Below are 24658 nucleotides of genomic sequence, written 5' to 3'. Positions count from 1 at the left end.
CTCTCCAGTGGTTTCCAAACTATTTCTGGGTCCTCCCTATATCTTACAAATAGCTGTCTGGTTGAATGATGTGCGTGAGCGAAGGGGCTGGTGGGTCGATTCTTAGAGACTCCCTGTTATACTCAGCCCCGGCTCCAGATGAACAAAGGGAGAGGGGGTGAATCAATTTTTTGGGGGGCAAAATGAATAGTAGCTGAACATAGACAACAACACCCCTCCCTGTAGGTATCAATACCTACAGCTTAAGGTATTGATACCTTAAGCTGTATCAATACAGCTTAAGGTGCTGTATTGATATTAGCTACCTAGTCATCTTTTAGCTAACTTTACCTCCATCCTACAGCTTTACTCAACAGTCAGTTAGTTTGGGGGAAAAAATGTGAAAGGTTCTTTGCGTTTTGCTGGTTTGCTGCCATGATTCTAACACACACCTGCGTAGCTCTGCCCAGCAGCAGCAGGTCTCCTTCACTATCACACAGGTGTAAACCCAGCGCGAGCATCGTAGCGCTCATGTTGCGTTTAAAGGCGGCTCGGAAAAACAGGTTACGACATGTTAACAACGGATTAAACAATTTTAACCACTGATAAAAGTGACAGAGGACACAGATATGGGAAGTACGGAAGCCCCTACTGTATCAAATTGACAGAGGAATAACAGAGAGTTGGCCATTCTAAGGTAAAAACCCAGTGCATACAGTGTTCATGATTTTTTTTTTTCATCCAGACGGCTTCCCGCGACCCCCCTTCAATGCCCCGCAGTATGGGAACCTCTGGCGTACAGCTTGATGTCATCCATGTAGAGGAGTGGTGGCCCCATTCTTGAGTCAGTATCCGTAGCCAGTTTTGTTGATAATTTGGCTGAGGGGGTTCAGGCCTATACAGATCTGCTATTTATGCCGATGCCCTTCTGTGCCGTGCTCATGTATTTATCCATGTGCCCGCTTATCTTAGCCGCTATGATGCCTGACATGAGCTTCCAGGTGGTAGAGACACAGATTATTGGTCGGTAGTTGGATGGGACTGAACCCTTTGAGAGATCCTTCTGTATCAGGATTGTGCGCCCTTCAGTTAACCATTCAGGGTGAGTCCCATTTTGTAGCAGCTGGTTCAGTTGAGCTGCCAGTCGCTCATGGAGGGCAGTGAGTTTCTTMAGCCARTAGGCATGGATCATGTCAGGTCCTGGTGCTGTCCAGTTTTTCATACCCGAGACCTTTCTTGGACATCTGCCATTGTGGTAGTTACCAGGGCTTGCTCAGGGAGGTTGCTGTGGTCATCTCGTAGAGAGATTAGCCACTTTCCCATATTGTTCAGTCTCCAGCCTTGGTGGGTCTGCTCTGTTGTTATTACTCTGCCATTGAGAGTACACTTTAGCTGGTGAATATATATATATATATATATATATATATATATATATAGTGTGTGTGTAGGCGTGTATGTCTTGCTGATCAAACTCCAAATAGTGACATTTTCCAGATTGAGTATTTGGGGAGGGAGGGGTTAATTCACAATTAGATTAATTAACCACAATAACATCTAAGAATTATAATGTGAGCGATCATCTCAAAGTGTTCCCAAATGTCCATTTCAATCATTCAATCTAATTTATTTTTGAGGCACATTTCAGCAACAATGCATCTCCAAGTGCTTTACATCATGAAAACACAAAAATATACATAAAAACTCAATGCAGTCAACAATTAAGAAAACCAGTAAATATTACATTTGATGAGTGCCATCATCATTGTACAATATGTTGGTTGGTGTTCCTTGTATTTCATTCACTGCTGATGACAAATACTCTCCTCTGTTCCTCTGATGAGCGACCAAATTACCTACAACCCATGAAGCAGCACGGCCAATCGTGCTTTTATATTGAAAACCGACATGCAAAAAGAAGCAGTTATGTGTCCCACGTAATACGAGTCATAATGTGGTGTCAGTCACGTGGTTTTCAGCAAGACAACACAAGCATTGAAGTGAGGTGTCATCTGACACAACCCCTTTTTACTCTGTACACGCCTCGAAGCCTGGATTCAGATGTCCCATCTCCATCTCCTTTAAAGGTCTTCTCAGCAGTGCTCTGTGCTGCCTTGGTTTATCCTTGTGCTCTCAAGACACTCTGTGAAGTTCAAACACCATGACTGGCAACGTCTTGCTCCTCCTTCTTCAAGCCTGTGCCGCGTATCCTGTTTATCCTCCAACACATCCAGTGACCTCCACCAGACAGCTCCATGGATCCCCAGCTCCCAGTGTTGCACAACTCTGGCTTAACACAACACAAGGACTTGAACCCTGGAATCCAATCACTTCCCCCCCAGTCAGACTTGCCTCTATCTCCATCAGTAAGAGTGCCATTCAATAACACATTCTTCAGTAACTGTTACTCACCATTCATCTATTCTGTTTTCAGTGTTCTCGTTCACCCTGCACCACCAGGCTCCCGGACAAAGATGCACATTTGTTATTCATTGATTATTCAGTAAAGTTAACATTTTCTCAATGACTCTTGCAAGTGTTCTGCATGTGGGTCAAAAGCATAGCAAAAAACCATGATAAAAGCATAGTTTTCAAAAACAATTACATTTATTAAAGGATCCAAACAACCTGGTCATGCATGAAAATATCTGTTTGTGAAAGTTCTTCAATCAGATCATTGAAGAATTGGATCATTGAAAATCTTTTAACCTACTTCATTAAACTCTACCGTGAGTCGGACCCACGACCAACCCTAGCACTTAAGATTTTCTGATTCTACAGGTCTGGCAGTAATAAGGGTACCCAGTGAAAATGAATAGAAAATGTGATAATTTGCATTTCATTCTTGATTTAACAATTTCTAAGCTTGATTTAGATGTTAAGAAAATGTAATAATATATGGAAATGATTTGCTCAAACAAGGTGTGAGTCTCTATATATAGAGATCATCTACAAGGTAGCAAATACTTTTTCACAGGAATATGGTTCAAGTAAAAAAAAACATGTTTAAAAAAAATTATTAAAAGGCAAATGACATACAGACATACTACTTTGATTTGCTGTATCAAAGCTCATCTTTGGATTTGGTTTTTTTTGCTTCCTCTGTCTTGAGTGTATCAATGTACTTCCTCCTGTCTTCATCCTCCTGGAATAACAAGGAGTAAAAGTCTCATTTTACCACAGAAAATATTTCACCTTTAATACTCCTAAAAACTGCTTCACAATTTACCTTAACTCTGTCTCTTTTGGCCTTTCTCATTTCTTTATCCATAAACCTAACCAAGTCTTTTATGTTCCTTTTCCCAGTATAAACCACCACCTTGAAGTCACAGAAGAAATATTCCATGCTTTGTAATTTGTAAACAGGCAAAAAAAAAAGAAGAAGCAAAAAACCAAAAACAAAAAATATTCAGATGATTTACTGCTGAGAATATTGCAATAAATGAACCAGTGAGTAATACATACCCTCTCAGCGTACAAAGCAGGAAACAGGCAGAGGGATGGGTAGGAACCCTGCATTGACATGTTGATATCATTGGTTGAGGCGTCGATTTGAGCAATGACCACATCTTCCCAATCCTTGACGGCTTCAGCCAGTTCCTCCCACAGTGGAAACAAGGCACGGGACATTTCACTGTATGCCAGATCTGGGATCCAACAGACATAGGGAGCAACAGTCATCAGCTATACACTACACTGAAGAGATGAAGAAAAACCAAGGATTAACTCCTCACAACTATATGGGAAGCATTTAATCAACATGAAAGGGTGTTAATCTAGACTAAATCTCTCTCCAACCTGATTGAATAGTGGATCACACTAGACACTGACAAAACACCAGGAAGACTTTTTGGCCGACCAGTTAAAGCAGTAACCATGCTTATGACCCAAAGTTTGGATCTAATGCTCCAAAAGTCAATTCACCGGGAGCCAACAAATGTTGTGCTGGTTGCTGGTAATATAGTAATTTGACATGCAAGCTAGTCAGCACACAATTGTGTTTGCTAGGTCGGAACCGTAAACTTTGTCATTTTGAAGCCAAACAGTGGCGCAGTTGGCAGCACAGTTTGGTTCGATGCAGAAAGGCTGGGGATCTTTCTGCATGGCGTTTGCATGTTCTCCCTGTGCACACGTGGGTTCTCTCCGGGCTCTCTAAATTCTCCCTAGGTGTGAGTGTATGGTTGTTTGTAATGTCTGTCTTTGTGTTGCCGTGTGACAGACTGGCGACCTGTCCAGGGTGAATCCCACCTCTCACCCGAAACGTTTGCTGGAGATAGGCACCAGCAACCCTCCTGACCCCATTAGGGTACTAGGGACAAGGGTGTATAGAAAATGGATGGACGGATGGGTCTATGTATAAATTCCCTTCTCACCCTCCGTGGGTGGTCCGTTTTATCCTCTGAGCTCGGGTCCTCTACCAGAGGCCTGGGAGGTTGAGGGTTCCTCCAGTATCTTGGCTGTGCCTAGAACTGCACATTTCTGGACTGAGATGTCTGATGTTGTTCCTGGGATCCGTTTTAGCCACTGCTCCAGTTTGGGGGTGACTGYCCCGAGGGCCCCGATGACCAGGAACAGGACCTAAACACCAGAGCAATAGAATGTTCAAACAAAGTGGGAGTCTCTATAAATAGAGCGAAAGAATGCTCTGGTGTTTAGGTCCTGTTCCTGTGCAGCCAGGATGAGAGCCTCTGGTGCCGTACTTGAGTCCAGCTTTCTCCAGCCATTGGTAGGATTTCCTGATATCAGCCACTTCAGTTATTTGTCGGTGGTACATCCCATGTAGGGGCTTGTCCTCCCATGATGGTACCTCTAGTACCTCATCTTCTGTTCCCTATTGTCTGAGACATTCACTGAGCACATCATCTGTTGAGGCTTTGTCCTTGATGCATTTATGGATCTTGGATGTTTTATCCTGGACAGTGGCTATCACACTCACTAGTCCTCTGCCTCCTTCCTTACGGCTCGTGTACAGTCTCAGGGTGCTGGATTTGGGGTGTGTAACAGTTATGGGCTACGCAGCTAACTGCGGCTACAAAAGCAGCATCAGAAGATGGTTCTTGAAGGAGCCTAAGGTGTGAATAAAGACACAATCACTGTTTTAGTTTTGGTGTTTTTGTATTGGTGATTGGGGGAAAAAAACAACAAACAATTAATACACAATGAGGGTCAAATCAATTCAAAATAAATCAATTCAAAAGATCAAAGTTCTTGTCCTTAGCTCGCCATCCTTTGCTCAGAAGAGGATCTGAGAATCTGATCCATCAAAAAAACCCGACCTAAAAGGCCAAAAAAAAAAAACCCATTAGGCGGTTTATCAACAATAAGTATGTGCAAACACACAAATGCAATAATTAAACTAAACATTTCAGTCAGGTTAACTTAACCATAATTTAGATAAACAAAAAGAATAATCATATTTCAAACTAATCCATTTAAGGTCAAAGTTGAAATCAAAGTTCACTTTCAAAATATCAATCAAGARAAAATAAATTAACTCAAAATACTCAAGCAGTGTGAGGAAAAAGAAAAATATACTGCGCAATATCAATTTAAATGTAGCTACATCCTATTTTCAATCAATTTCATTATAAAAGTAATGAAATTGGAAAAGAAATCTTGCACAAAACTAACAATTACCTTTGAGCCGAGAATGCTAGACTGCGATCAGCTGAATCCTGGTGACAGCCCAGGTAACAACTGCCACAGTTCTAATAAAAAAATGCTCCAATGAGCAATCGAGCAAAACTTTCATGCTGAACAATACTGCTATCAAAAAAGCAAACTCACCAATAGTTCAAATCAGTTTCAGAGATTTGGGTGAATTTTCCAAGGAGAGATGATCAGCAAGACGCCAACAGCCAGCCACAATCACAGTGAAACAGGTGGTGTTTTAAACTGCGCTGGAGGCGGGACTTTAAATAAGTTGAAGAGTTTGGGGGCAAAACAGAAAGTGGGCCCGTAAAAATAAAAGTCTGACTAATTGACTAATTACGGGTTACAGGTGGAACCCTCCATACGTGGTTAGTAGCTTCCGGGTCTTAACATCCGTGGTCTTTATCTCCTCCGTTGGCCAGCTAATTATTCCTGCAGGGCATCTGATTACTGGTAAAGCATAGCCGTTTATAGCAGGGATCTTGTTCTTGCCATTGAGCTGGCTTCTCAGGACTTGCCTTATTCGTTGGAGGTATTTGGCTGTGGCTCCTTTCCTTGTGACCTCAAAGAGCAACTTCTTCCACTCTTCAACTTCTTTGCCGTGTCTCCCAGGTGGCTTGTGGCAAACTTTAAACAAGACTTGTTATGGATATCTTTGAGAAATGGAATTCTTCTTCCCACTCTCCCATAAAGGTCAGATTTGTCCAGTGTACCACTGATTGTTGTCTTATGGACAGACTCTCCCGCCTCAGCTGTAGATCTCTGTAGTTCATCCACAGTGATCATGAACCTCTTGGCTGCATCTCTGATCAGTCTTCTCCTTGTTCGAGATTAAATTTTAGAGGGTCGTCTGGGTCTTGGTAGATTTGCAGCTGTCTGATACTCTTTCCATTTCAATACGATCACTTGCTCAGTGCTCCTTGAGATGTTTTAAGCTAGGGAAATATTTTTATATCCAAATCCGGCTTTAAACTTCTCCACAACAGTATGTCGGTGTGTTCCTTGCTCCTTCCTTCCTTGCTCTCTGCACTTTAAAAACAACCCTGAGACCATCAGAGAGCAGGTGGACTTGATTACACTCAGGTGGATTCTATTTATCATCATCATCAGTTAATTAGAACAACATTGAATCATTCAGAAATCCTCACTGAACTTCTGGAGTGAGTTTGCTGCACTGAAATTAAAAGGGTTGATAATATTGCACGTCCCACTTTGCCTTTTATTTGTTAAAAAAGTTTAAAATATCCAATAAATTTCGTTCAGCTCTAGTGGCCTTCATTTAGAAGTAATCTGACAAGAAGAGGGGCAAAAAGGGTACCAAACTAGGGACAAGTCTGTTGCCTACGTATGTGGGGCCCCTGCTCTGACCACTACACCCCGAAGCCCAGAATCTTTATTGATTGAGTAAAGCTTCTTTGTGGCAACAAACACTACTAATAATGCTCACTAGACAAATTATAAGTTCAAAATGTCTATCGTGCCAGTAACGCTGAGTGAGATCTTGTATTAACTAGTATAGCACCTTCATTTTTAAGTTTGATCTAGTGAATTAAAGAGCTTGTTTTTAATTATTTGTGGTTTCCATAACAGCTCTTCCCTGTAATGCTATAAATTGTACCTAAAAAGTGTTAATAGTAAAAGTATTTGCTTAATCAGTGCTATAAAGCCTTCAACCAGTCCAACAACAAATGGTTGGATACCAAAGAAAAATATCAAAACAACACAAAAAGTGGTGGACTTTTTCCTCACTTAGTAAATGTACTCAAATTAAAGGCTGGATTTCTACAAATGTACAAATTTACTTTGATTTTTTTCACATTTTTAACATGGATGTTTCTGAAATTGTAATTTCACCAATATATTTCCATTTAATATGTCAATTATCATGCAGTTACCATGGCGACGCTCTGGATGGCTGTGGGTGCTTTGGCTCCCAGTAACACAGCTGATGTATTGCAACACTGACCTACTGATTAGGTCAGTGTTTTCTGTTGCAATAGTTCAGAAAACCTAATTTTCTGAGCTATATCTAAGTTATTAACCTAGATAAAAATGTCTTCGTTATGACACCTTGACATTAATGTTATTGTCAAGACCACTTAACCCAAGACCAAGTCAAGACCAGAGTGTATCGAGACTTTTAGGATCTGAGACCGAGTCAAGACCAAAACCAGCACCCCACGCTACATGACACAATAAAATGCAAAATATGATCAAAGTTGCTTCTTAAATTGAATCTGAATTCAATTTAAGAAGAATATGAATCTGAAAGATTCATATTCTCATAAAAACAGCTAGATATTAAATGTTTAGAGCTGAAATAAATGTAACCAATATCATTATCAATTCAAACTCCTCTACATTCTGTTTTGTTTCCATCTCTGTGCCACAATCCGCAGAGGTCTTGTGCCATCCCTAAAAAGTTAGGGTATATTGCCCATGTCAGAAACCACCACTGTCTGCACCATTAAAACATAACAATTAAGGCAATGCACTAATGGTAAACACTCGACTATGAACACTGACCAAGGAGCAACAGGCAAGAAGTAACCAAGAACAAGGCGCTCAACCCTGACTGCTCTCACTCTCCCTGGCAGCACAGTGCTGTAACATCTGCCACCATGACAGGTGATGAAAACAATCAAAGAGCACCAAACATGCTCTGCGTGCTCTTCGGTTCTTGCGTTTTATTTATTCGCTAATTAAATAAATATCAGTGTATATAATTAAATAAAATAATAATAGCTACTGCAGCATACGAAGAGCATTACAAGAATAAAGATTTTCTGTCAGTGAGACTAGTCCTATTGTTCTATGGAGCTAATTCACAAATGCACAGAATGAGATTCACAACTTGCACAACTTGGATCTTGCACAGGACAAGATTCACACTAGTATTTTTTTAAAAGGTTTTATTGGCTCTAGTGGCCTTTATTTGATAGTTAATTGACGGGAAGGTTGGTAATGAGAGATGAGGAAAGACATGCGGCAAAGGTCACCAGGCTGTGACAAATCAAACCTGTGACAGCCACGTCGAGGACTAAGACCTCCTCCATACATGGGTTGTGCTTAACCCCTGTGCAACCACAGCACACCCCACACAAGATATATTTGTGATGCAAACACAAATATCTCTTGATTTCCAAACTGTTTCTGGCCTGTGAGTTGCATTGCGTTTGTGTTTGAATTTTGAGACTCCCCTGACGTCTCAATCCACAAATGTATTTTTTTAGCAAATTGTTCATCTGATTGGATGATCAGAAACCAATCAAATACTTTCCTTGTTTCAGCCAATTATATGAACAGACCCCCATGTGATTGTGATTGGCTGTGATGTTTCAGCCAATTACATTAACACATTCCAACAGCACTGTATCAATGCCCAAGCACAGATAGTTTAGATCTCAGCCTGGCTTCTGGCAGCGATGGAGCGGTAAGAGAAATATCGATATTAACAAATTAGCTATTTATCCCCATTTTATGATTAATGTTAAGCGATTTAATTGTGCAACTGTCAACACAAGCTAGCAATGTAAGCACTTCTGAATGCTAATAGCATCAGGCTAGTGTCTTTCCATTATACTTGAATTTATTCAAGATAACACTATTATTATTACTATTATTATTACTATTACTACTATTATTAGCCTTTGTATATTATGAATTGCTATAAAGCTTTAATGATAAATTACAGCAATGTAATAATTCACTTAAGTCATACTTTTCATAACACAAAATCATGTTGTTTTTTTTACTTATCCTACAAGGCTGAAGATGCTATCTGCCAAAATATGCTACACACCGAACTCTCTCCCTCCTTCTCCTCTCCTGAAAATATAATATAAAAAGTTTTGATTGTAGTTCAAGGGCGTTTATATCCCTGAATATAATTTTTTTTTAAATCACAGCAAGTGAAGTAAAAGGAAATATTTATTTCTTTGTCTCTCTTAGGAATCAGTGAGGCAGGAAATCCTTCAGATTGTGAGAACGACTCCTTGATCCTGTGAAAGACTTTGTTCTCCATAGACCATGTCCACGTTAAAGGTTCCCAGACCTTTCAGGATTTTTTAACTTGTAGTTTGTTTTGAACATTATGTCAGATGCAGTAAAAGATCTTTACTGCATCTTTTATTTAAAGATGCAGTAAAGATACACTGCATCTTTAAAAAAAAGATGCACTACATCTTTTTTTCCAGAAAAAAAGATGCTTAAAATCTTTTTTTTAAATTCCTGAATTTTTAAGCATTAATTGCTTTAAACAAATGGCTACATCAAGCAGGGCAATCAGGCAGTGTATATACTAGGAAAAAGTGCTTGGTTTACAACTGCATCAATTTGACTACTTTTTAAGGTAACAATAATTGTATATTTTTACTAAACCTGCCTAATTTAGCAGGACACTAATACACTATGCAGACATCTTATTAGATAAACTGGAATCACAAAACTGGTGTGCACAATGTAATATTTACAAAAGAGTACTGTAAAAAGGCTGTGGTAGTATTTTAAAATTCAAAAATACTTTATTAATCAGAGGAAAATTAAATGATGTTGTAACTCATTAATGCAGATTCTTCAAAGTGTTATTGAAGATGGTGATGGCTGTTGGCAGGGAAGATTCTCTGTTGTGGCCTGTATTACAGCAAATCTGAAGAAGCCTCTGACTGAAGACAAGCTGTTTTCTCAAGACAGTCTCATGAAGAGGATGCTTAGGGTTGTCCATAACTTTCTTGATTTTATGAAGAATCCTCCATTGTCACCAGAGGTTCCATAGTCGTCCCCAGAACAGAACTAGCCTTCTTTATCAGGCCACAGCTCTATCCAAACTATACCAGTGACTTTGAGTAGGACAGAGATGATCTTTATGCAATTCAAGCTTGTTTCAGCTGATGACTTCACAAAAGTAAACTACCAGTTATTTTAAAGTCTAAATGAATATCATTGTTGGACTTTTATTTAAGTGTTATTCTCCTTCAAGATACATTTACCTAACGCTAGAATAAATGCAATGTACATTATGCAGCAAAGGAAATTAGAAGACATATCAATTATGGTGATGATAGGCTTTGGACGGACGATGTGCCCTTATTGCATAAGCAATACTGAAGAATGACTGATATCATTAAAGATACAGGGATGAAGCTTTTAGTTATCTAGCTTTACTAGCAAAGTCGCTAGCTAGCAGCTAGTGTTGAGGAAAAATGACTATTTTTAGTGTTCAATATAGTTTAAACTTTTTTGAATAGGTTTCTGCTAGTGATTTGAAACTAAAACTATTGCTGGGTAAGTAAGTTGAAACAGAGATATCTGCAGGAAAGTTTCGACCTGGACTTCTGTGGTTATATCACTAAAGACAGGAGGTCATAAATCAACATATGCAGGAAGGTGGAGGACATTATCACATGAATTACTCTGAGAAAGGGAACTTTGGTCGGTTCMCGTAACCAGGATGAGAAGTCTTCCAAAACTAACATCTGACATGGTGAAAAAAACTGAATATAACATAAAATGTTTTAAATCACTTTGTAAGACATTTTTCTTAGTTATTAATAACATGTTTTGACTGAAAATTGTATTATCTTGTCTTAGAATTAATTTAGTCAATGATGAATGTATTTGAAATTGTATTATTTCTGACTATATTAGAATCAAATGAAAATGTTTTGTTTAGTATTAGAAAATACTTAGGTTTATGGTGAATGAATGTCTTAATTCTTATTTGAATATTATATTAGGTTAGAAAAAGGAATTGTACTCCATTATTTTATAATAAAATATTTTTGCTCACCCGTCCAAATTATCGGAATAAGGTGTTCCAATCACGTCCTTGGCCACAGGTGTATAAAATGAATCATATAATGATGCAAACTGTTTTTACAAACGTGTGAAAGATTGGCTCGATCTCAGGAGCTCATGAATTCTAGCATGGAACTGTGATAGGATGCCACCTGTGCAACAAATCCACAAGTGAAATTTCCTCGATATTCCACAGTCAAATGTCAGCTGTATTATAAGAAAGTGGAAGTGCTTGGAAACGACAGCAACTCAGCCACAAAGTACACTACAGACCTCCAAACTTCATGAGGCCTTCAGATTAGCTCAAGAACAATGCGCAAAGAGCTTCTTGGAATGGGGTTCCATGGTGGACTAGCTGCATCCAATGCAAAGCGTCGGATGCAGTGATGTAAAGCACGCTGCTACTGGACTTTAGAGCAGTGGAGGCGCGTTCTCTGGAGTGATCACTTCTCCATCTGGCATTCTGATGGGCAAGTCTAGGTTTGGCAGTTGCCAGGAGAACAGTATTAGTCTGACTGCATTGTACCAAGTGTAAAGTTTGGTGGAGGGGGATTATGGTGTGGGGTTGTTTTTCAGGAGCTGGGCTTGGCCCCTTAGTTCCAGTGAAAGGAACTCTGAATGCTTCAACATTAGGGGTGCACCGATAAATCGGCCGGACGATCGATCGGCCCCGATTTCCTTAATTTAGTGTGTTTGGTGATCGGCTGATCGTTACATATGAAACCAATCTTAATCACTGATCTATCTACCTCCACAAGGGTATTAAAATTAGTTACTGTTCCATTTTTTTCTGCAGTAAGAGAGAACACATCCAAAAACTTTAATACCACAAACCTCGTTTGCCATTTAAGAAACCACCACGCCGCTGAATATGCAGCATTTGAAGAGAACAATCAAGCTTGCAGGCTAAAGCGAATATGGAAAGTGGCCCGCTGTCGGTGGCCCGCTGTTAGCCATTATGAGCACAGAAAAAAACAAAGCCACTACGAGGAAACTTATGGAGTTCAAGGCATTGGATGACCAGCCATTTTCTATCGTTAAGGACTAGGGTTTCAGAAACTTCATGCAGCACTTGAGCTCACGATATAATATGCCGAGTTGGAGATATTTTTCACATTGCATTACCGGAGTTGTTCAGCCAAGTTTCGAGACACACCCGCAACTTACTAAACGCCAATGTGAAGACACTCAGCTTTACAACATATATCTGGACTTCTGATGTAAGTTTAATGTCCATGTTGAGTCTTACTGAACAATGGATTGATGAACAGTTGGAACGTCACCAAGTACTCTTGCACTGTAAAGAAATGTCGGGGTCTCACACTACTGCCAATTTATCAGCCGAAGTTTAAGGCCATGTTGGATTATTGGGAAATCAATCAAGTTGTTTTTTGGGACAATGCTCATAATATGAGCAAAGCACTGGATGATGCCAACTTGAAAAGTTTACCCTGCCTAGCAGTGTAATCGAAAGACTAATGTCGTCTAAATTTGTTTTATTTAGAAGTTTGCGCAAAAACTCTCTAAACTTTATTTCTATGTCAGAGCTCTACCTCATGGGCAGTTAAAACAAGTTTATATTACTCCAATTGACATTAACCAGGAATCATCATCTGTCACATGTCATAACAGATATTGATATCTGTTATGATATTAATATATGTTATCATAACAGATATTATTATCATAACAGATAATATCTGTTATGACATACCCTTGAAAAACATATCAAGGGTATGTTTTTCAATAAAATAAGATTGAAAAATTGAAAGTGAATTGTGATTTTGTAACCAGTGTTGGTTATAAAAAAGTTTTTAAAAATCAGTATCGGAAAAAAACGTAATTGGCAAGTCAAACTTTTTAAAGATTGGTGATCGGAAATCGGCCAGAAAACTGCAATCGGTGCACCCCTATTCAACATACTAAGACATTTTGGACAATTCCATGCTCTCAATTTTGTGGAACAGTTTGGAGCTGGCCCCTTCCTCTTCAGAGCACAAAGAAATGTCCACAAAAATTAATGGAGAGTCTGGTGTGAATGAACTTGACTGGGTTACGTAGCTTTATGTGACCTGACCTTTGGGATGAATTAGAGGGCAGCGTAAGAGCCAGGCCTTGTCATCCCACACCAGTATGTGACCTCACAAATACGCTTTTTGGAAGAATGGTCAAAAATCTCCATAAACACACTCCTAAACCTTCTAGACAGCGTTCCCAGAAGAATTGAAGCTGTTCTAGCTGGAAAGGTGGACCAATGTCATATTGAACCCTATGGCTTAGGAATGGGATGTCACTTAAGTTCATATGAGTCTTGGCAGGCGAGTGAATACTTTTTCAATATAGTGTCCCTAACAAGTTACAACGGTCGATCAGACTTCCTGTGTGAAAAGAAGCAGAAGTAGATCACCTAATAGATGTACGAGGTATGTATGCATATCATATATACCTACCAAGACTGTCTGAAAATGCTAAGTTATGTGTATTTAGCAATATATAATTTTTTTGTATATTATTGTGTTTGTCGGCATACTGTAAGCTCCAGTGACCAAGTGATGACATTTTGTTGCCAATTTCAATGTTGTGTCTTTGTGCAACAACAATAAAATAAGTCCAAGTATGTATTTTTTTTAAGTAAGATAAAAATCTGACCATTTTCATGTAGGAACAGCTCTGAAGATTTATTCAAACTGAGCTAGAACAGGAAATGTTTTCCTTAACATTAAAATTATTAATAAAGATTACACTCAGCTGTGAGTAAAGTTTACTTACAAAACAAGACAAAAACAGTCTTGTTGGGGTTGAAGGCTACTTTCTCCAGAGTCACTCCTACCAGCTCCTTAACGGGTCTCTGGTCCCACCTTTCAGGAATAGGCTCACTCATCAACTTGGGCTATTTAAAACACACAGACACGTAACAATCAAAGCATATAGCTTCATGCCAAAATGAATATCTGAGTGTGATTTACCTTAGCCTTGCCTTCGAGGTAGGACTGGCAGAACTGTTTTATGCTCCCTTCATCCAAAGTCTCAGAAAGCATTTGGTAGGTTATTTGATCTGTCAGATTTACCAGTCGGATGTGAGGAGCGTCAAAGTGCCGCACCCGGAAGTACTCCATGAGTCTGCCGTTACGATGTTCATCCACGTTCACCAAGACAAACAGGATCTGGGGGGAAAACACATTAAAGCCCACTTTCAAGGCTCAGGAGACCAAATGAGCACTTTATGATGAACAGTTTGAAATGTGGACCGATAAGATCTGGAGTAGATTTTTCTGTTCCCGCTTAATGACAGAAACAAGTTTGATGGTAAATAAGCCAAAATCAGGAGGTTCAGATGTGAAAAATCACCTATCTGTCTGATCTGAATAATAAAAAGTCCCTTTAAATACTAATAATAAAATATTATGAACACACAGTATTTCAGAAAGGTTTTAAGCAACTGATCAGTCCTTTATAATGCTAAAAGCCAGACTTTGTCAATAAAATAATATTAATTAATTGTCAATCTAATTCCACTCAGAAAGCAAACCGTTTTTCATTGGGGTTTTTTTCTGGAAAGACATTTTTCCAACATTTTGCAAGTTTTATCCAAAGCTATGACCTGAAATAAGAAAAAAAAAAGAAAGAAAAAGAAGCAGATCAGTAGATCTCTAAAGGTCATAAAATGTTTCCACAGAACAGCATACAGAAAGCTTTCCTCTAAAAAAACAGTCAGCTTGAAAGTAAAAGCAGCTAAATTCCAAAGAAAAACAATTAAGGATGGTGTCATGATGTGACGAATGTAGATGCAAGGGCATTGAGTTTTTTGGGGGGTTTTTTATTTTAAAAAAATTAAACACACAGGGAGTCAGAGTAGAACAAAAAATAAGATCAGGGAATAAAAACCCAGCAAGAGAAATAAGGAAGCAAAGGAGAGGAACCAGCAAGGAGTAACTGAGATCCGCTCCCAATACTCGCAGTTCCACCCTTTTTCTGCCCTTGTGTCCTTCAAATGTGCGTTCATGTTGAAGGGTTTGAGTGAGTAGTTTGTCCCACATTCTCCAATGCAAGAGGAATTTGAAAACTTAAATCAAGCTATCAACATATAGGTATAAAGATTGGGCTTTTGTGCTGATGCAATGTTTAAGCACATCCTTAAATAGAATTATTTCACCTTAAAAAATTTTAAAATGGAGGTGATTTTTTAGAAAAGGGCATTTGTGAATAAAAACTTAGCCAGATGATGAAGTCATTAAAATCATAATTTAACACTTCATCTCCTCTTACACCAAATTTTATTATATTAAAGATTAAAAGCAGAATAGATTTCTTGTACAAGGTCCAGTTTTAAAAAATCTTTCTAAAGCATTAAAGAAGTTCCAATTTAAAAAATTGAGTTGTCCGAATATGTCACAAAACACACAGGAATTGATATTTATATTAAGTTTCTCTTGCAGAAAGCCATTAGGGAATGAAGGAAAAACTTCAAACAAAATCTTGAAATTAATTTATTTTAATATGTTGTGGAAGTGAAAAAGAAAGGTATTTACTTCTTATTTTCTTAAGACAAATTGACATCAGTGTTGCTTATAAATATCTTGTTAAATCTTGTGTACAAAGTCACATCCATTCATACAGAGGTGGTTTTTTTGAGTAATAGCTGAATATGTATTCATGTCTTTAATAGTCTTTAACAGTCTTATTTAACCTTTAAGACAGTTAAATTGAATGTTGGTACAGTTTAATGAGTATTTTTTTTACAAAGTCATCATCTGATAAAAAAAAAAGTTGCCATTGGAAATAGCGCAGTGTTCACAGAGCAAAAAAATGTCACAAAAAAATCAGTTTTAAAAAGTAAAGTACTGAAGTAATTGTTTCTCTCTACTGAACATGTGTGAATACTATCCAATTTTGCTCTGTATTCAACAAGTCGTAACAAAAAACATTTGAATAGACACATATCCCCTGCAATGACTTTGGTAAGCAATAATACCTCTACTGTACATTTAAAATAACTTTTTTGTTGTAGTTGTACTTTTTAGCAGAACAAATGCCTGAACAGTGACCAGTCCGCCATTTTGGATGTTGAAGTTGCAACACAGAGCATACTGTGCCAAATGTCAAATTTTTTGCACACTTGTAACCTGTGCACTTGAACCCTTATTCACTTGGATTGAGTCCACACTTCAAAAGGTTGCAGTGCGAGTATTGGGCCTGAGAATGAAGAGTGAGCTCTTATAATCAGTCATCTGTTATAAGGAACAGATGACTGATTAGAAACAGGCCTGAGGTGTGTGGGAAGAGAGCAGAAGGCAGACTCAGGAGAGAGAGAAAAAATGGTACAGGGGGAGAGGGAGAGTACAGAAACTGGGTAACTAGGAAAATGTATATAACACTAACAAATAACTAGTCATAAGGAACATAATAGAGCTAAAGTAACTCAGCTTTGAACTATGGTAAAACATCCAAAGCTAATCTAATCAAAGAAAAAGATTAAGAAACACAGAATAATATGAAACTAGGATGAGCAAATCAAAACCCCAAAACAACTCAAAACAACTTTGGACCTGACAGGTAAAGAATGATTACAAAAAGGTCCAGCTTGTCATAAATGAGGATCGAGTCCAGAAAAGACTTATGCAGCATAATGTACTTCAAAATTAAATGTAGACCCTAAATAGAGAAAGCAGAGTTTAAAAAAAATAACTGCAGTGGCTTCCTTTAAATGGAAATGGAATGAAAATGATATGAGGTTAATTTATATATTAAATAAAAAATTTAAGTAGTAAGCATTTGTATTCTGACTTCTTTACTCTAATAGCCCTAAATAAAATCCAGCGTAGCAAATTGCAGGTGTGTCATTTAGTATCTATGTCAATACACAGTGGTTCTGTGAGACATTGGAGGACTCCTTTTTGGTTTATACTCAGCTATATTCAAAAAACTAGATAGAAGATTGACAAGACTGGGAGAGGTTAAAGGTTTAGCAGATGTAAGAGCTTGCTCTCAAATTACATTTAAATTTCAAATCACATCAAATTACATTTACTTGCACTGCTGCAGTTTTAAGTATTATTTTTGATATATATATGAAAAGATTTTCATAAAAAGTGTCAAGAAATGTTTATATGTCCTGAAGTACTAATGTAACTATAGTAAAAGTATGTACCATAATTGTTACATTATAAGGTGACTAAGTTGTAACATGGTTGGTTCTGTGGATCCATTTTCTTTGGTTGGGTGAACAAACTCTTGCCTAAGATCAGTAGACTGTTTGAAATCAATCAATAGTACACTGTTAGTACATAATTAGTAGCCACCCAGGAACACCCACAAGAAGGAAACAAACGCACCCAGTATAACACTTTCATTCTAATAGCTGAGAAGTTGCAAGGTGACTGTACTTCTTTGTTTCAAGGGTGAGTAGAGAGGTTTGCAGGTGGAGATTTGACCCAAGCAGAGACAAGTTTTGAGCGCGAGGAGAAAGGTTTGAGAAAGCACAGTGAATATTTGAAAGAGAACAGATGTTTTGAGTGCAAGTTTCAAAAAGACAGACATGAAGTCCTGATTTCAGACTGAAATGTGTGCTCTCAACTTATCGCAGAAAAATTCCCCCATACAATTTTTCCAACAATTACTATGTCGTGAGAATTGACTATTTATGGGGCTCAATGCACAGACCCCATACGTTGGGTTCAGGAAGTAAGGTGTGAATTGAGTTTAGGTTAAGGTCAGGTTTTGGCCTTTAGAAATGAAGGAAAAGTAAATGGAATTGAATGAAAAGTCCTTGTGATGGCAGAAAGACAGTAACACTATGCTTGTGTGTGTGCATAGGTGTGTGCATAGGTGGGTGTGTTTGTGTGTGTGTGCGTGCGTGCGTGCGTGTGTTTATACCTTCAGCCTAAATGCCTCTGCAGCGTTGTGGAAAGCAGAGAAAATCTCTCTAAAGTCCTCAGAGCTTTTGTTGACAAAGAGCAGGGCGTGGTTTAACACAGGTGAACCTAGGATCTGTGAGGCTGTCTGCAGCAAGAGAGAGAGAGAAAGCATCTATGCACTCAACAGTCTAAGATTCTTAGCAAGTCCAAATGAAAAACAACTCAGCAAAAGTCTGGAAAATTCACTGATGAATTTAAAATTTGTCTGATACCTGTCCTGATTGGGGCAAAAGAAGAAAACAATATTGTTAAAGATTTGTACATGATGAACAGCGTGTGGAAGTCTCAAATCTCTGTCTCTTTTGGCTTCCATAAATTAAGTGCATATAAAGGATCTTTGCAGGTTTTCCAGAAAAATTTCTTTAGATTTAAATCTGTTTTTCACTGACTTTCAGTCCAGAACCATGACTGCAGTAAATGATGGTTTTGATCCTTTAGGCATGAGAATACAACAGACAGCTTACCAAAAAGCCATCTGCAAACTGGATCTTAAGGCATCTTATCACAGAACTCTATTTGTTCCCATGTTTTATTGCATCTGGAAATCTTTGAAATGTACCTGGCCGTTGTATTCAGTAACTGGATCCATCTGGTAGACAGAGATGAAAACTACCAGCTCCTCTTTAGGTGTTTCTGGCTTCATTCTGTACGTCTGAATGAGCTGAGTCTGAAGCACACACAAAGATGAGTCGGCAGGAAAAATGGATTTATAGAAGGAAAGCATCCCAAAACATGGAAACACACACACACGCACGCACACACACGCAAGCACACACACATTATACACACACACAGAGGCGGATCTACTGGGGTGGCAGTTGCCACCCCAAATGAGAGACTTGCCACCCCATTTGGCGACTATGAATTCAATAAATAGTTATGGCAAATCGGACATTAAGCGCATGAATCTCTTTTTTCCGATAAGATTGATTGCAACACAATGTAACCTGACACCTACTGTTAAGTAGAGGGAAGTGCGAGAGAAGGACAGAGCGCGAGGCAGCCATAGACATAATATAAGAGTAGACCCCGCAGTGGCTGCTCCGGCGCAGGAAATACGGCGGCCATCTTGGAGCGGTACTCCCTCCTACTTTGCTCAATCAAAACAGCAGAAGATGCCTCAGCACTGATGGATATTGTTGTTTGGATCTATGGACTATTGATGTGAGGCTCCACAGACAACATTTCACAAGTAAGATGGACATATTATTGTGTATATTTTGTGATTAGAATATTACTTTACTGTATTTATGTCCACCGGCGAGATACCAGCTAATATTAGCTACAGCGCTTGGTGTAATACGGGTTCAGCCGCTATGAAGGCTAACTGAGATTCTGTAAATCTAAAAAAATGTATTATTCTCTAACATTGACTTAGATTATCTGACACAAGAGCCTATATTAGAAATGAAACAATGTAACATTTACTGTATTATAAAACTTATATTATGTGTTATAACATTCACCAGCAAAGTTTACACAGGTGGTAAAGACTATTTATATGTCTTTACCACCTGTAAAGTAAGATACATCCCAAATCTTCCGTTTTTGTTTTGAAGGTTTCCTAAAGACACGATGTGAAGAAGAAGTGGGAGAATCTATAAAGAGAGACAGATTCACTGCAGCACGGACGAATCTCACATCGGATTTTGGACTCAATTTCAGCTGCTGAATCTCTCTGAAGCCAGAACTAGTCAGCTGAAAAACATATACATATATCTATATATGCATGTATATATACATACATATATATAAACATATATCCAATATACATTATTCAGTATTAATCATTATTTATTTGTGTTTGTATATTTATATAAATGTATTGATATTACTAAATAATTTATTAAATAAATTATGAACGGCTGTGTGCTTTGTAATATGCTCATCATACATCAATATCAGAATATTCCACTCCTATTCTACTGTTTTAGCCACTAAGCATATTTAAATATGCTGAACTAGGTATTAAAAACATACTTAAAAAATACAATTGTTTATAAAGGTAGCTAGGCTCCACAGTGGCGCAGTTGGTAGAGCTGTTACCTTGCAGCAAGAAGGTTCTGGGTTCAATTCCCGACCCCGGTCTTTCTGCATGGAGTTTGCATGTTCTCCCTGTGCATGTGTGGGTTTTCTCCGGGTATTCCAGTTTCCTCCCACAGTCCAGAAACATGACTGTCAGGTTAATTGGTCTGTCTAAATTGCCCATAGGTGTGAGTGTGTGTGTGCATGGTTGTGTGTCCTGTGTGTCTCTGTGTTGCCCTGCGACAGACTGGCGACCTGTCCTGGGTGACCCCACCTCTCACCCGGAACGCCAGCTGGAGATGGGCACCAGCAACCTTCCCGACCCCACTGAGGGACAAGGGTGCAAGAAAATGGATGGATGGTTGGAAATGTTCCTCCCAAACTCTTGGTTTAGGTTTTAATGGGGGAGGTGTTACAGCCAGTGGCCTTGTGTATGTTTTCTTTTCCTTTTTTGTACATCTGCAGCTTCTAATAAAGTTGACTCCACTTGGAAGTGGATGCAGCCCTGCCTTCCTGTGCCACTCCCTGAGGCCTACAGCGATTGGCTCACCAATTGCCAGCTCCACCAATCCCTGAAGAGGCCATGCCTTCTTCCTGGGAGAAGGCATGGCTGATTCTTTGTTCAGACAGCTTGCCACTTTGTTGGGTGTTTGGTTGACTGCTGTAAACTTATTTTTCTAGCTCTGATAGTTTTGTTAGCTTTTGCTAGCTCTTGCAAACTCGTCTTGTTCCTGTGGGGGATCTTTGCATCTCTGTTAGAGATTTGTAGTTTGTTTTTGTTTATCCTAGACTTGAAGTCCATTTTTGTTTGGTTAAGATCTTTGGTTTACAACTCTGATTGTTTTGTGGATTTTGTTTATTTAGTACATTTTGTTTTAAGTCCCTACATTTTGATTAGTTTTTTTTTCTTTATTTAATTTTTTTGTTTTCAAAACCCAAAAAAATAAACCTAAATGGTTAAACCTTACCACCTTGGTTTCTTTAATGTTACTTCCCTTCCCCCTGGCCGGGCCGGGTGGTAACAGTTGTATTAGCTTCGTTTTGTTGATGCATTTTGACCTTCCACATTGCTTAGGATTTGTTGCTGCGCGTTTGCGCAGTGTGAAGGAAAGAGCAGACCAGCTGCACAGGCAGGCTGTGAAATGAGATGCAGGTGATCGGTATCGGCATCAAGAGCCAATGATCGGCAATCACCGATCATGCACTTTTTCACAAAAATCGGCCGATTATGATCGGTGACCGATCGATCGGCACACCTCTAATNGATCGGCACACCTCTAATATATATATATATATATATATATATAATTTTTTTAATGAAATAAAATAATAGCTACTGCAGTGTACGCAGAGCATTACAAGAACAAAGAATGGCTCTCAGCAGGCGCGGAGCTATAGAGGGGCAGGGGGCGGATGCCCCTGGGCCCGGGCCGGAAGGGTCTGGAGGTGCCAGGGAGGGAGGAATGGTTTCAAGACGCTTTAATGTCTGATTTTAGACGGAGAAAGTGCGCCCTCGCCTGTTCAGAAAGGTATATTTAATGTTAAAGTTGCTGTCGCACCCCCCTCAGCAGTTTCCAGCAGTGCAGGCAATACGTGAGGGACCCGGTCATTGGCCCCGCCCCCCGGACCGATGCCGACTTGTTCCACTAGTAGCTCTTAGTGAGGCTTCAGTCCTATCAACCTTAGTAAAGATCCGTCCAGCAGAATCGGATCGTTCCTTAATGTCATATCACTATATTGCACTTTGGTCAAAGTGTTGTCCCATATATGCGACGCCTCAGTCAACACCTCCACACAATAATTCAGCGCATGAGTGACAACTTTTGTTCATCGCAGATGCAACATGTGTCTCTGTACAGCTAGCTTTGCTAGCATCACSTCCACAGATCTTACCTTTCTTTAAGCTTTCCTTCCAAGTGACGTTAAAAGTTGGACGAAGTCCCACCATCTGTGAAAGCGAAGCGCTGCTGATTTTACATGTCGCCATATCTTATGATTTATGCAGCGCTATTATATTACTGACTGTCAAGTTAAAACAGCAAATTTGTGAGTGCATTACCATCTCCACTCAACTGGCACGCGCCTCAGGAAATCAAGCGCACCAATCTCTCTCACTCAGGCCTTCAGGAGCCTACAAAGCAACTCGGCACACCTGTGTTCTGAATGATCCCTTCAGACAAAGAACTCAGCTTCAAGCTCCTACAGAGACACCACTGGTAGGAAATGAACATTAAATCATTTAACCTGCATTCAGAGGACCTAGTTGATGAAATGGGTTTATGTTTGGAATGTAGTTTGTTTTGTTTGTTTACTATAATCTGTAAGTAATTTTGATTCATTTGTTTGTAGGTTTTCAACCTGCTTGGTGACCACTCTGTGTCCACTCTGACCATTCAAATAAAATTATGGTGGTCTTGTATTGTAAACTAAAGTAATTTAAAGACAAAAGAAAAGAGAAATAAAAGAATGTCACTGAGATGAGTTGTTCCTGCGTCTCTTTGATGGGAGCAAGCCTTTTTCAAGTTTGGGCAGAAGCCCAGGTGGTTTGAAGCACCCCAAAAAACTTGACACTGATGATTAGACAGACATCTTCTCCCGCTCAGAGGAAACCACTGCGCATGTCTGGAGCTCCGCGTGCGAGTAAAGGTGGAGCCGATGGGTGACAACAGACACTAAGTCACGTTATTGCTTGGATTTTACGGCGCCACCTTAAGACCTTAAACCTTAAGACCTTAAACTTTTAATGGAAAAAAAGCGCAACGCGACTTGGATGTAATGAGTAACGTGACAGTTTTGTAGAAATGTTGTGAAGTAGAAAGTACAGATACTTACTGTAAAATGTAGTGAAGTAAAAGTAGAAAGTATCCATTATTAAATCTACTTAAGTAAAGTACAGATACACAAAAAATGTACTTAAGTACATTACTTCCCGCCACTGGTCTGGACATAACTCAATGCATCACATAGCGACTAATAGGCGTTGTCCAATACAGAAATACATATCAATTACTGCATTGATATGTATTACTACATCACGTAAAATTATTTTTACTATGAAAGACGTAAAAATAAAAAATAATTAACTAAACTATATTGAGAAATTGTGGGTGTGCTGTGGTGGCGCAGGGATTAAGCACAACCCATGTATTGGAGGCCTTAGTCTTTGACGCGGCCGTCGCAGGTTCGATTCCCGGCGTGGTGACCTTTGCTGCAACTTTCCTGTCAAATAAAGGCCACTAGAGCTAATCAAACCTTAAAAAAAAGAAATTGTATTTAAGCCTCGATGCTACATTAAGCTCATTTTGAAACAATGCAAGTTAAAAAAAATTTGCAACAAGCAAATTAGGTCTAATGTTAGGTGTATGTAAGCTAAAAGTGAGAATGAGACACACACACACAAGTGTTGTAGTACTCGAGATCGGTCTTGGTCTCGAGACCATTTTTTGATGGTCTCGATCTCATCTCGGACTCGACCGCATTTGGTCTCGGTCTTGTCTCGGTCTCGGACACTGAGGACTCGGTATTTTATTTCAAGACCAGTCGAGACCGCAACTGTGAAAATATCACTAAACATACAGCATGCTATCCAGTTTATTTGTTAACATCTGTGTTTTCAGTGGATGCACAATGCACCAATTAAAATCCAACCAATAACGTGACTTGCCAATTACATGTTTATGTTACTCCCTTCCCTTCCCTTCCCCCCCTCCCCCTTTACTTGCACGCGAGCTCCAGGACATGCGCAGTGGCTTTCTCTCAGCTGCAGAAGATGTCGGTCTGTTCGTCAGTAATATAATGGCGCTGCATAAATCATAAGAAATCCGATGGCGACAGCTAACTCAGCAGCGCTTTGCTTTCACAGACAGTGGGGACTAGGTCTAACATTTTTCGTCACTTAGAAAAGTATCTCAAAGAAAGGTACGCTCTGTTGACGTGATGTTAGCAAAGCTAGCTGTATAGAGACACATAAGCATTGTGATGAAAAAAAGTTGTCACTCACTGCGCTGAATTATTGTGCGGAGAGATGTTGACTGACTTGTCACACATAAGAGACAACGCTGTGTCCAAAAGTCTGCAATGTAGTGATTCGACATTCAGGAGCAGAACGATTCTTCTGCACGGGTCTTTACTTATTAGATAGGACTGGAGTGTCACTGAGAGCCTATCAGAATAGCATACATCAGAGGTTCCAAACTGTGTGGTGCAGTGCCATTGCAGGGGGGTCGCGAGAAGAAGTATGGAAAAAAACAAAACAAAAAAAAACCAGTTACACAAAAGTGTTTCACTGTAAAGAT

General features: G+C 39.2%; 1 protein-coding gene and 1 long non-coding RNA gene across 3 annotated transcripts in view; both read right to left on the bottom strand.

Annotated features, from left to right (window-relative positions):
• Positions 1-1701: 1701 nt before the first annotated feature.
• zgc:136472 (protein disulfide-isomerase) overlaps positions 1702-24658 on the bottom strand; it is a 27532-nt gene continuing 4575 nt past the window's right edge. For both annotated transcript variants that reach the window (XM_008406164.2, XM_008406171.2), the window contains exons 5-11: positions 18898-19005; positions 18298-18423; positions 14391-14588; positions 14194-14314; positions 3442-3623; positions 3206-3295; positions 1702-3121 (exon numbers count right to left, since the gene is read on the bottom strand). In XM_008406164.2, coding sequence (XP_008404386.1) covers positions 3041-3121; positions 3206-3295; positions 3442-3623; positions 14194-14314; positions 14391-14588; positions 18298-18423; positions 18898-19005 — 906 coding nt within the window. In that variant the 3' untranslated portion in view covers positions 1702-3040. The remainder of the gene's footprint in view (positions 3122-3205; positions 3296-3441; positions 3624-14193; positions 14315-14390; positions 14589-18297; positions 18424-18897; positions 19006-24658) is intronic.
• Positions 4750-7861, bottom strand: LOC108166501 (uncharacterized). Its single transcript, XR_001776858.1, has 3 exons — positions 5764-7861; positions 5614-5684; positions 4750-5252 (listed from the first exon to the last, which is right to left on the bottom strand). It is a non-coding gene; the product is annotated as an uncharacterized LOC108166501 (long non-coding RNA).

This window comes from Poecilia reticulata, linkage group LG1 (genome assembly GCF_000633615.1).
Source record: "Poecilia reticulata strain Guanapo linkage group LG1, Guppy_female_1.0+MT, whole genome shotgun sequence".
In the NCBI taxonomy this organism is placed as follows: Eukaryota; Metazoa; Chordata; class Actinopteri; order Cyprinodontiformes; family Poeciliidae; genus Poecilia; species Poecilia reticulata.
This window is presented reverse-complemented; position numbering and strand designations above follow the sequence as displayed.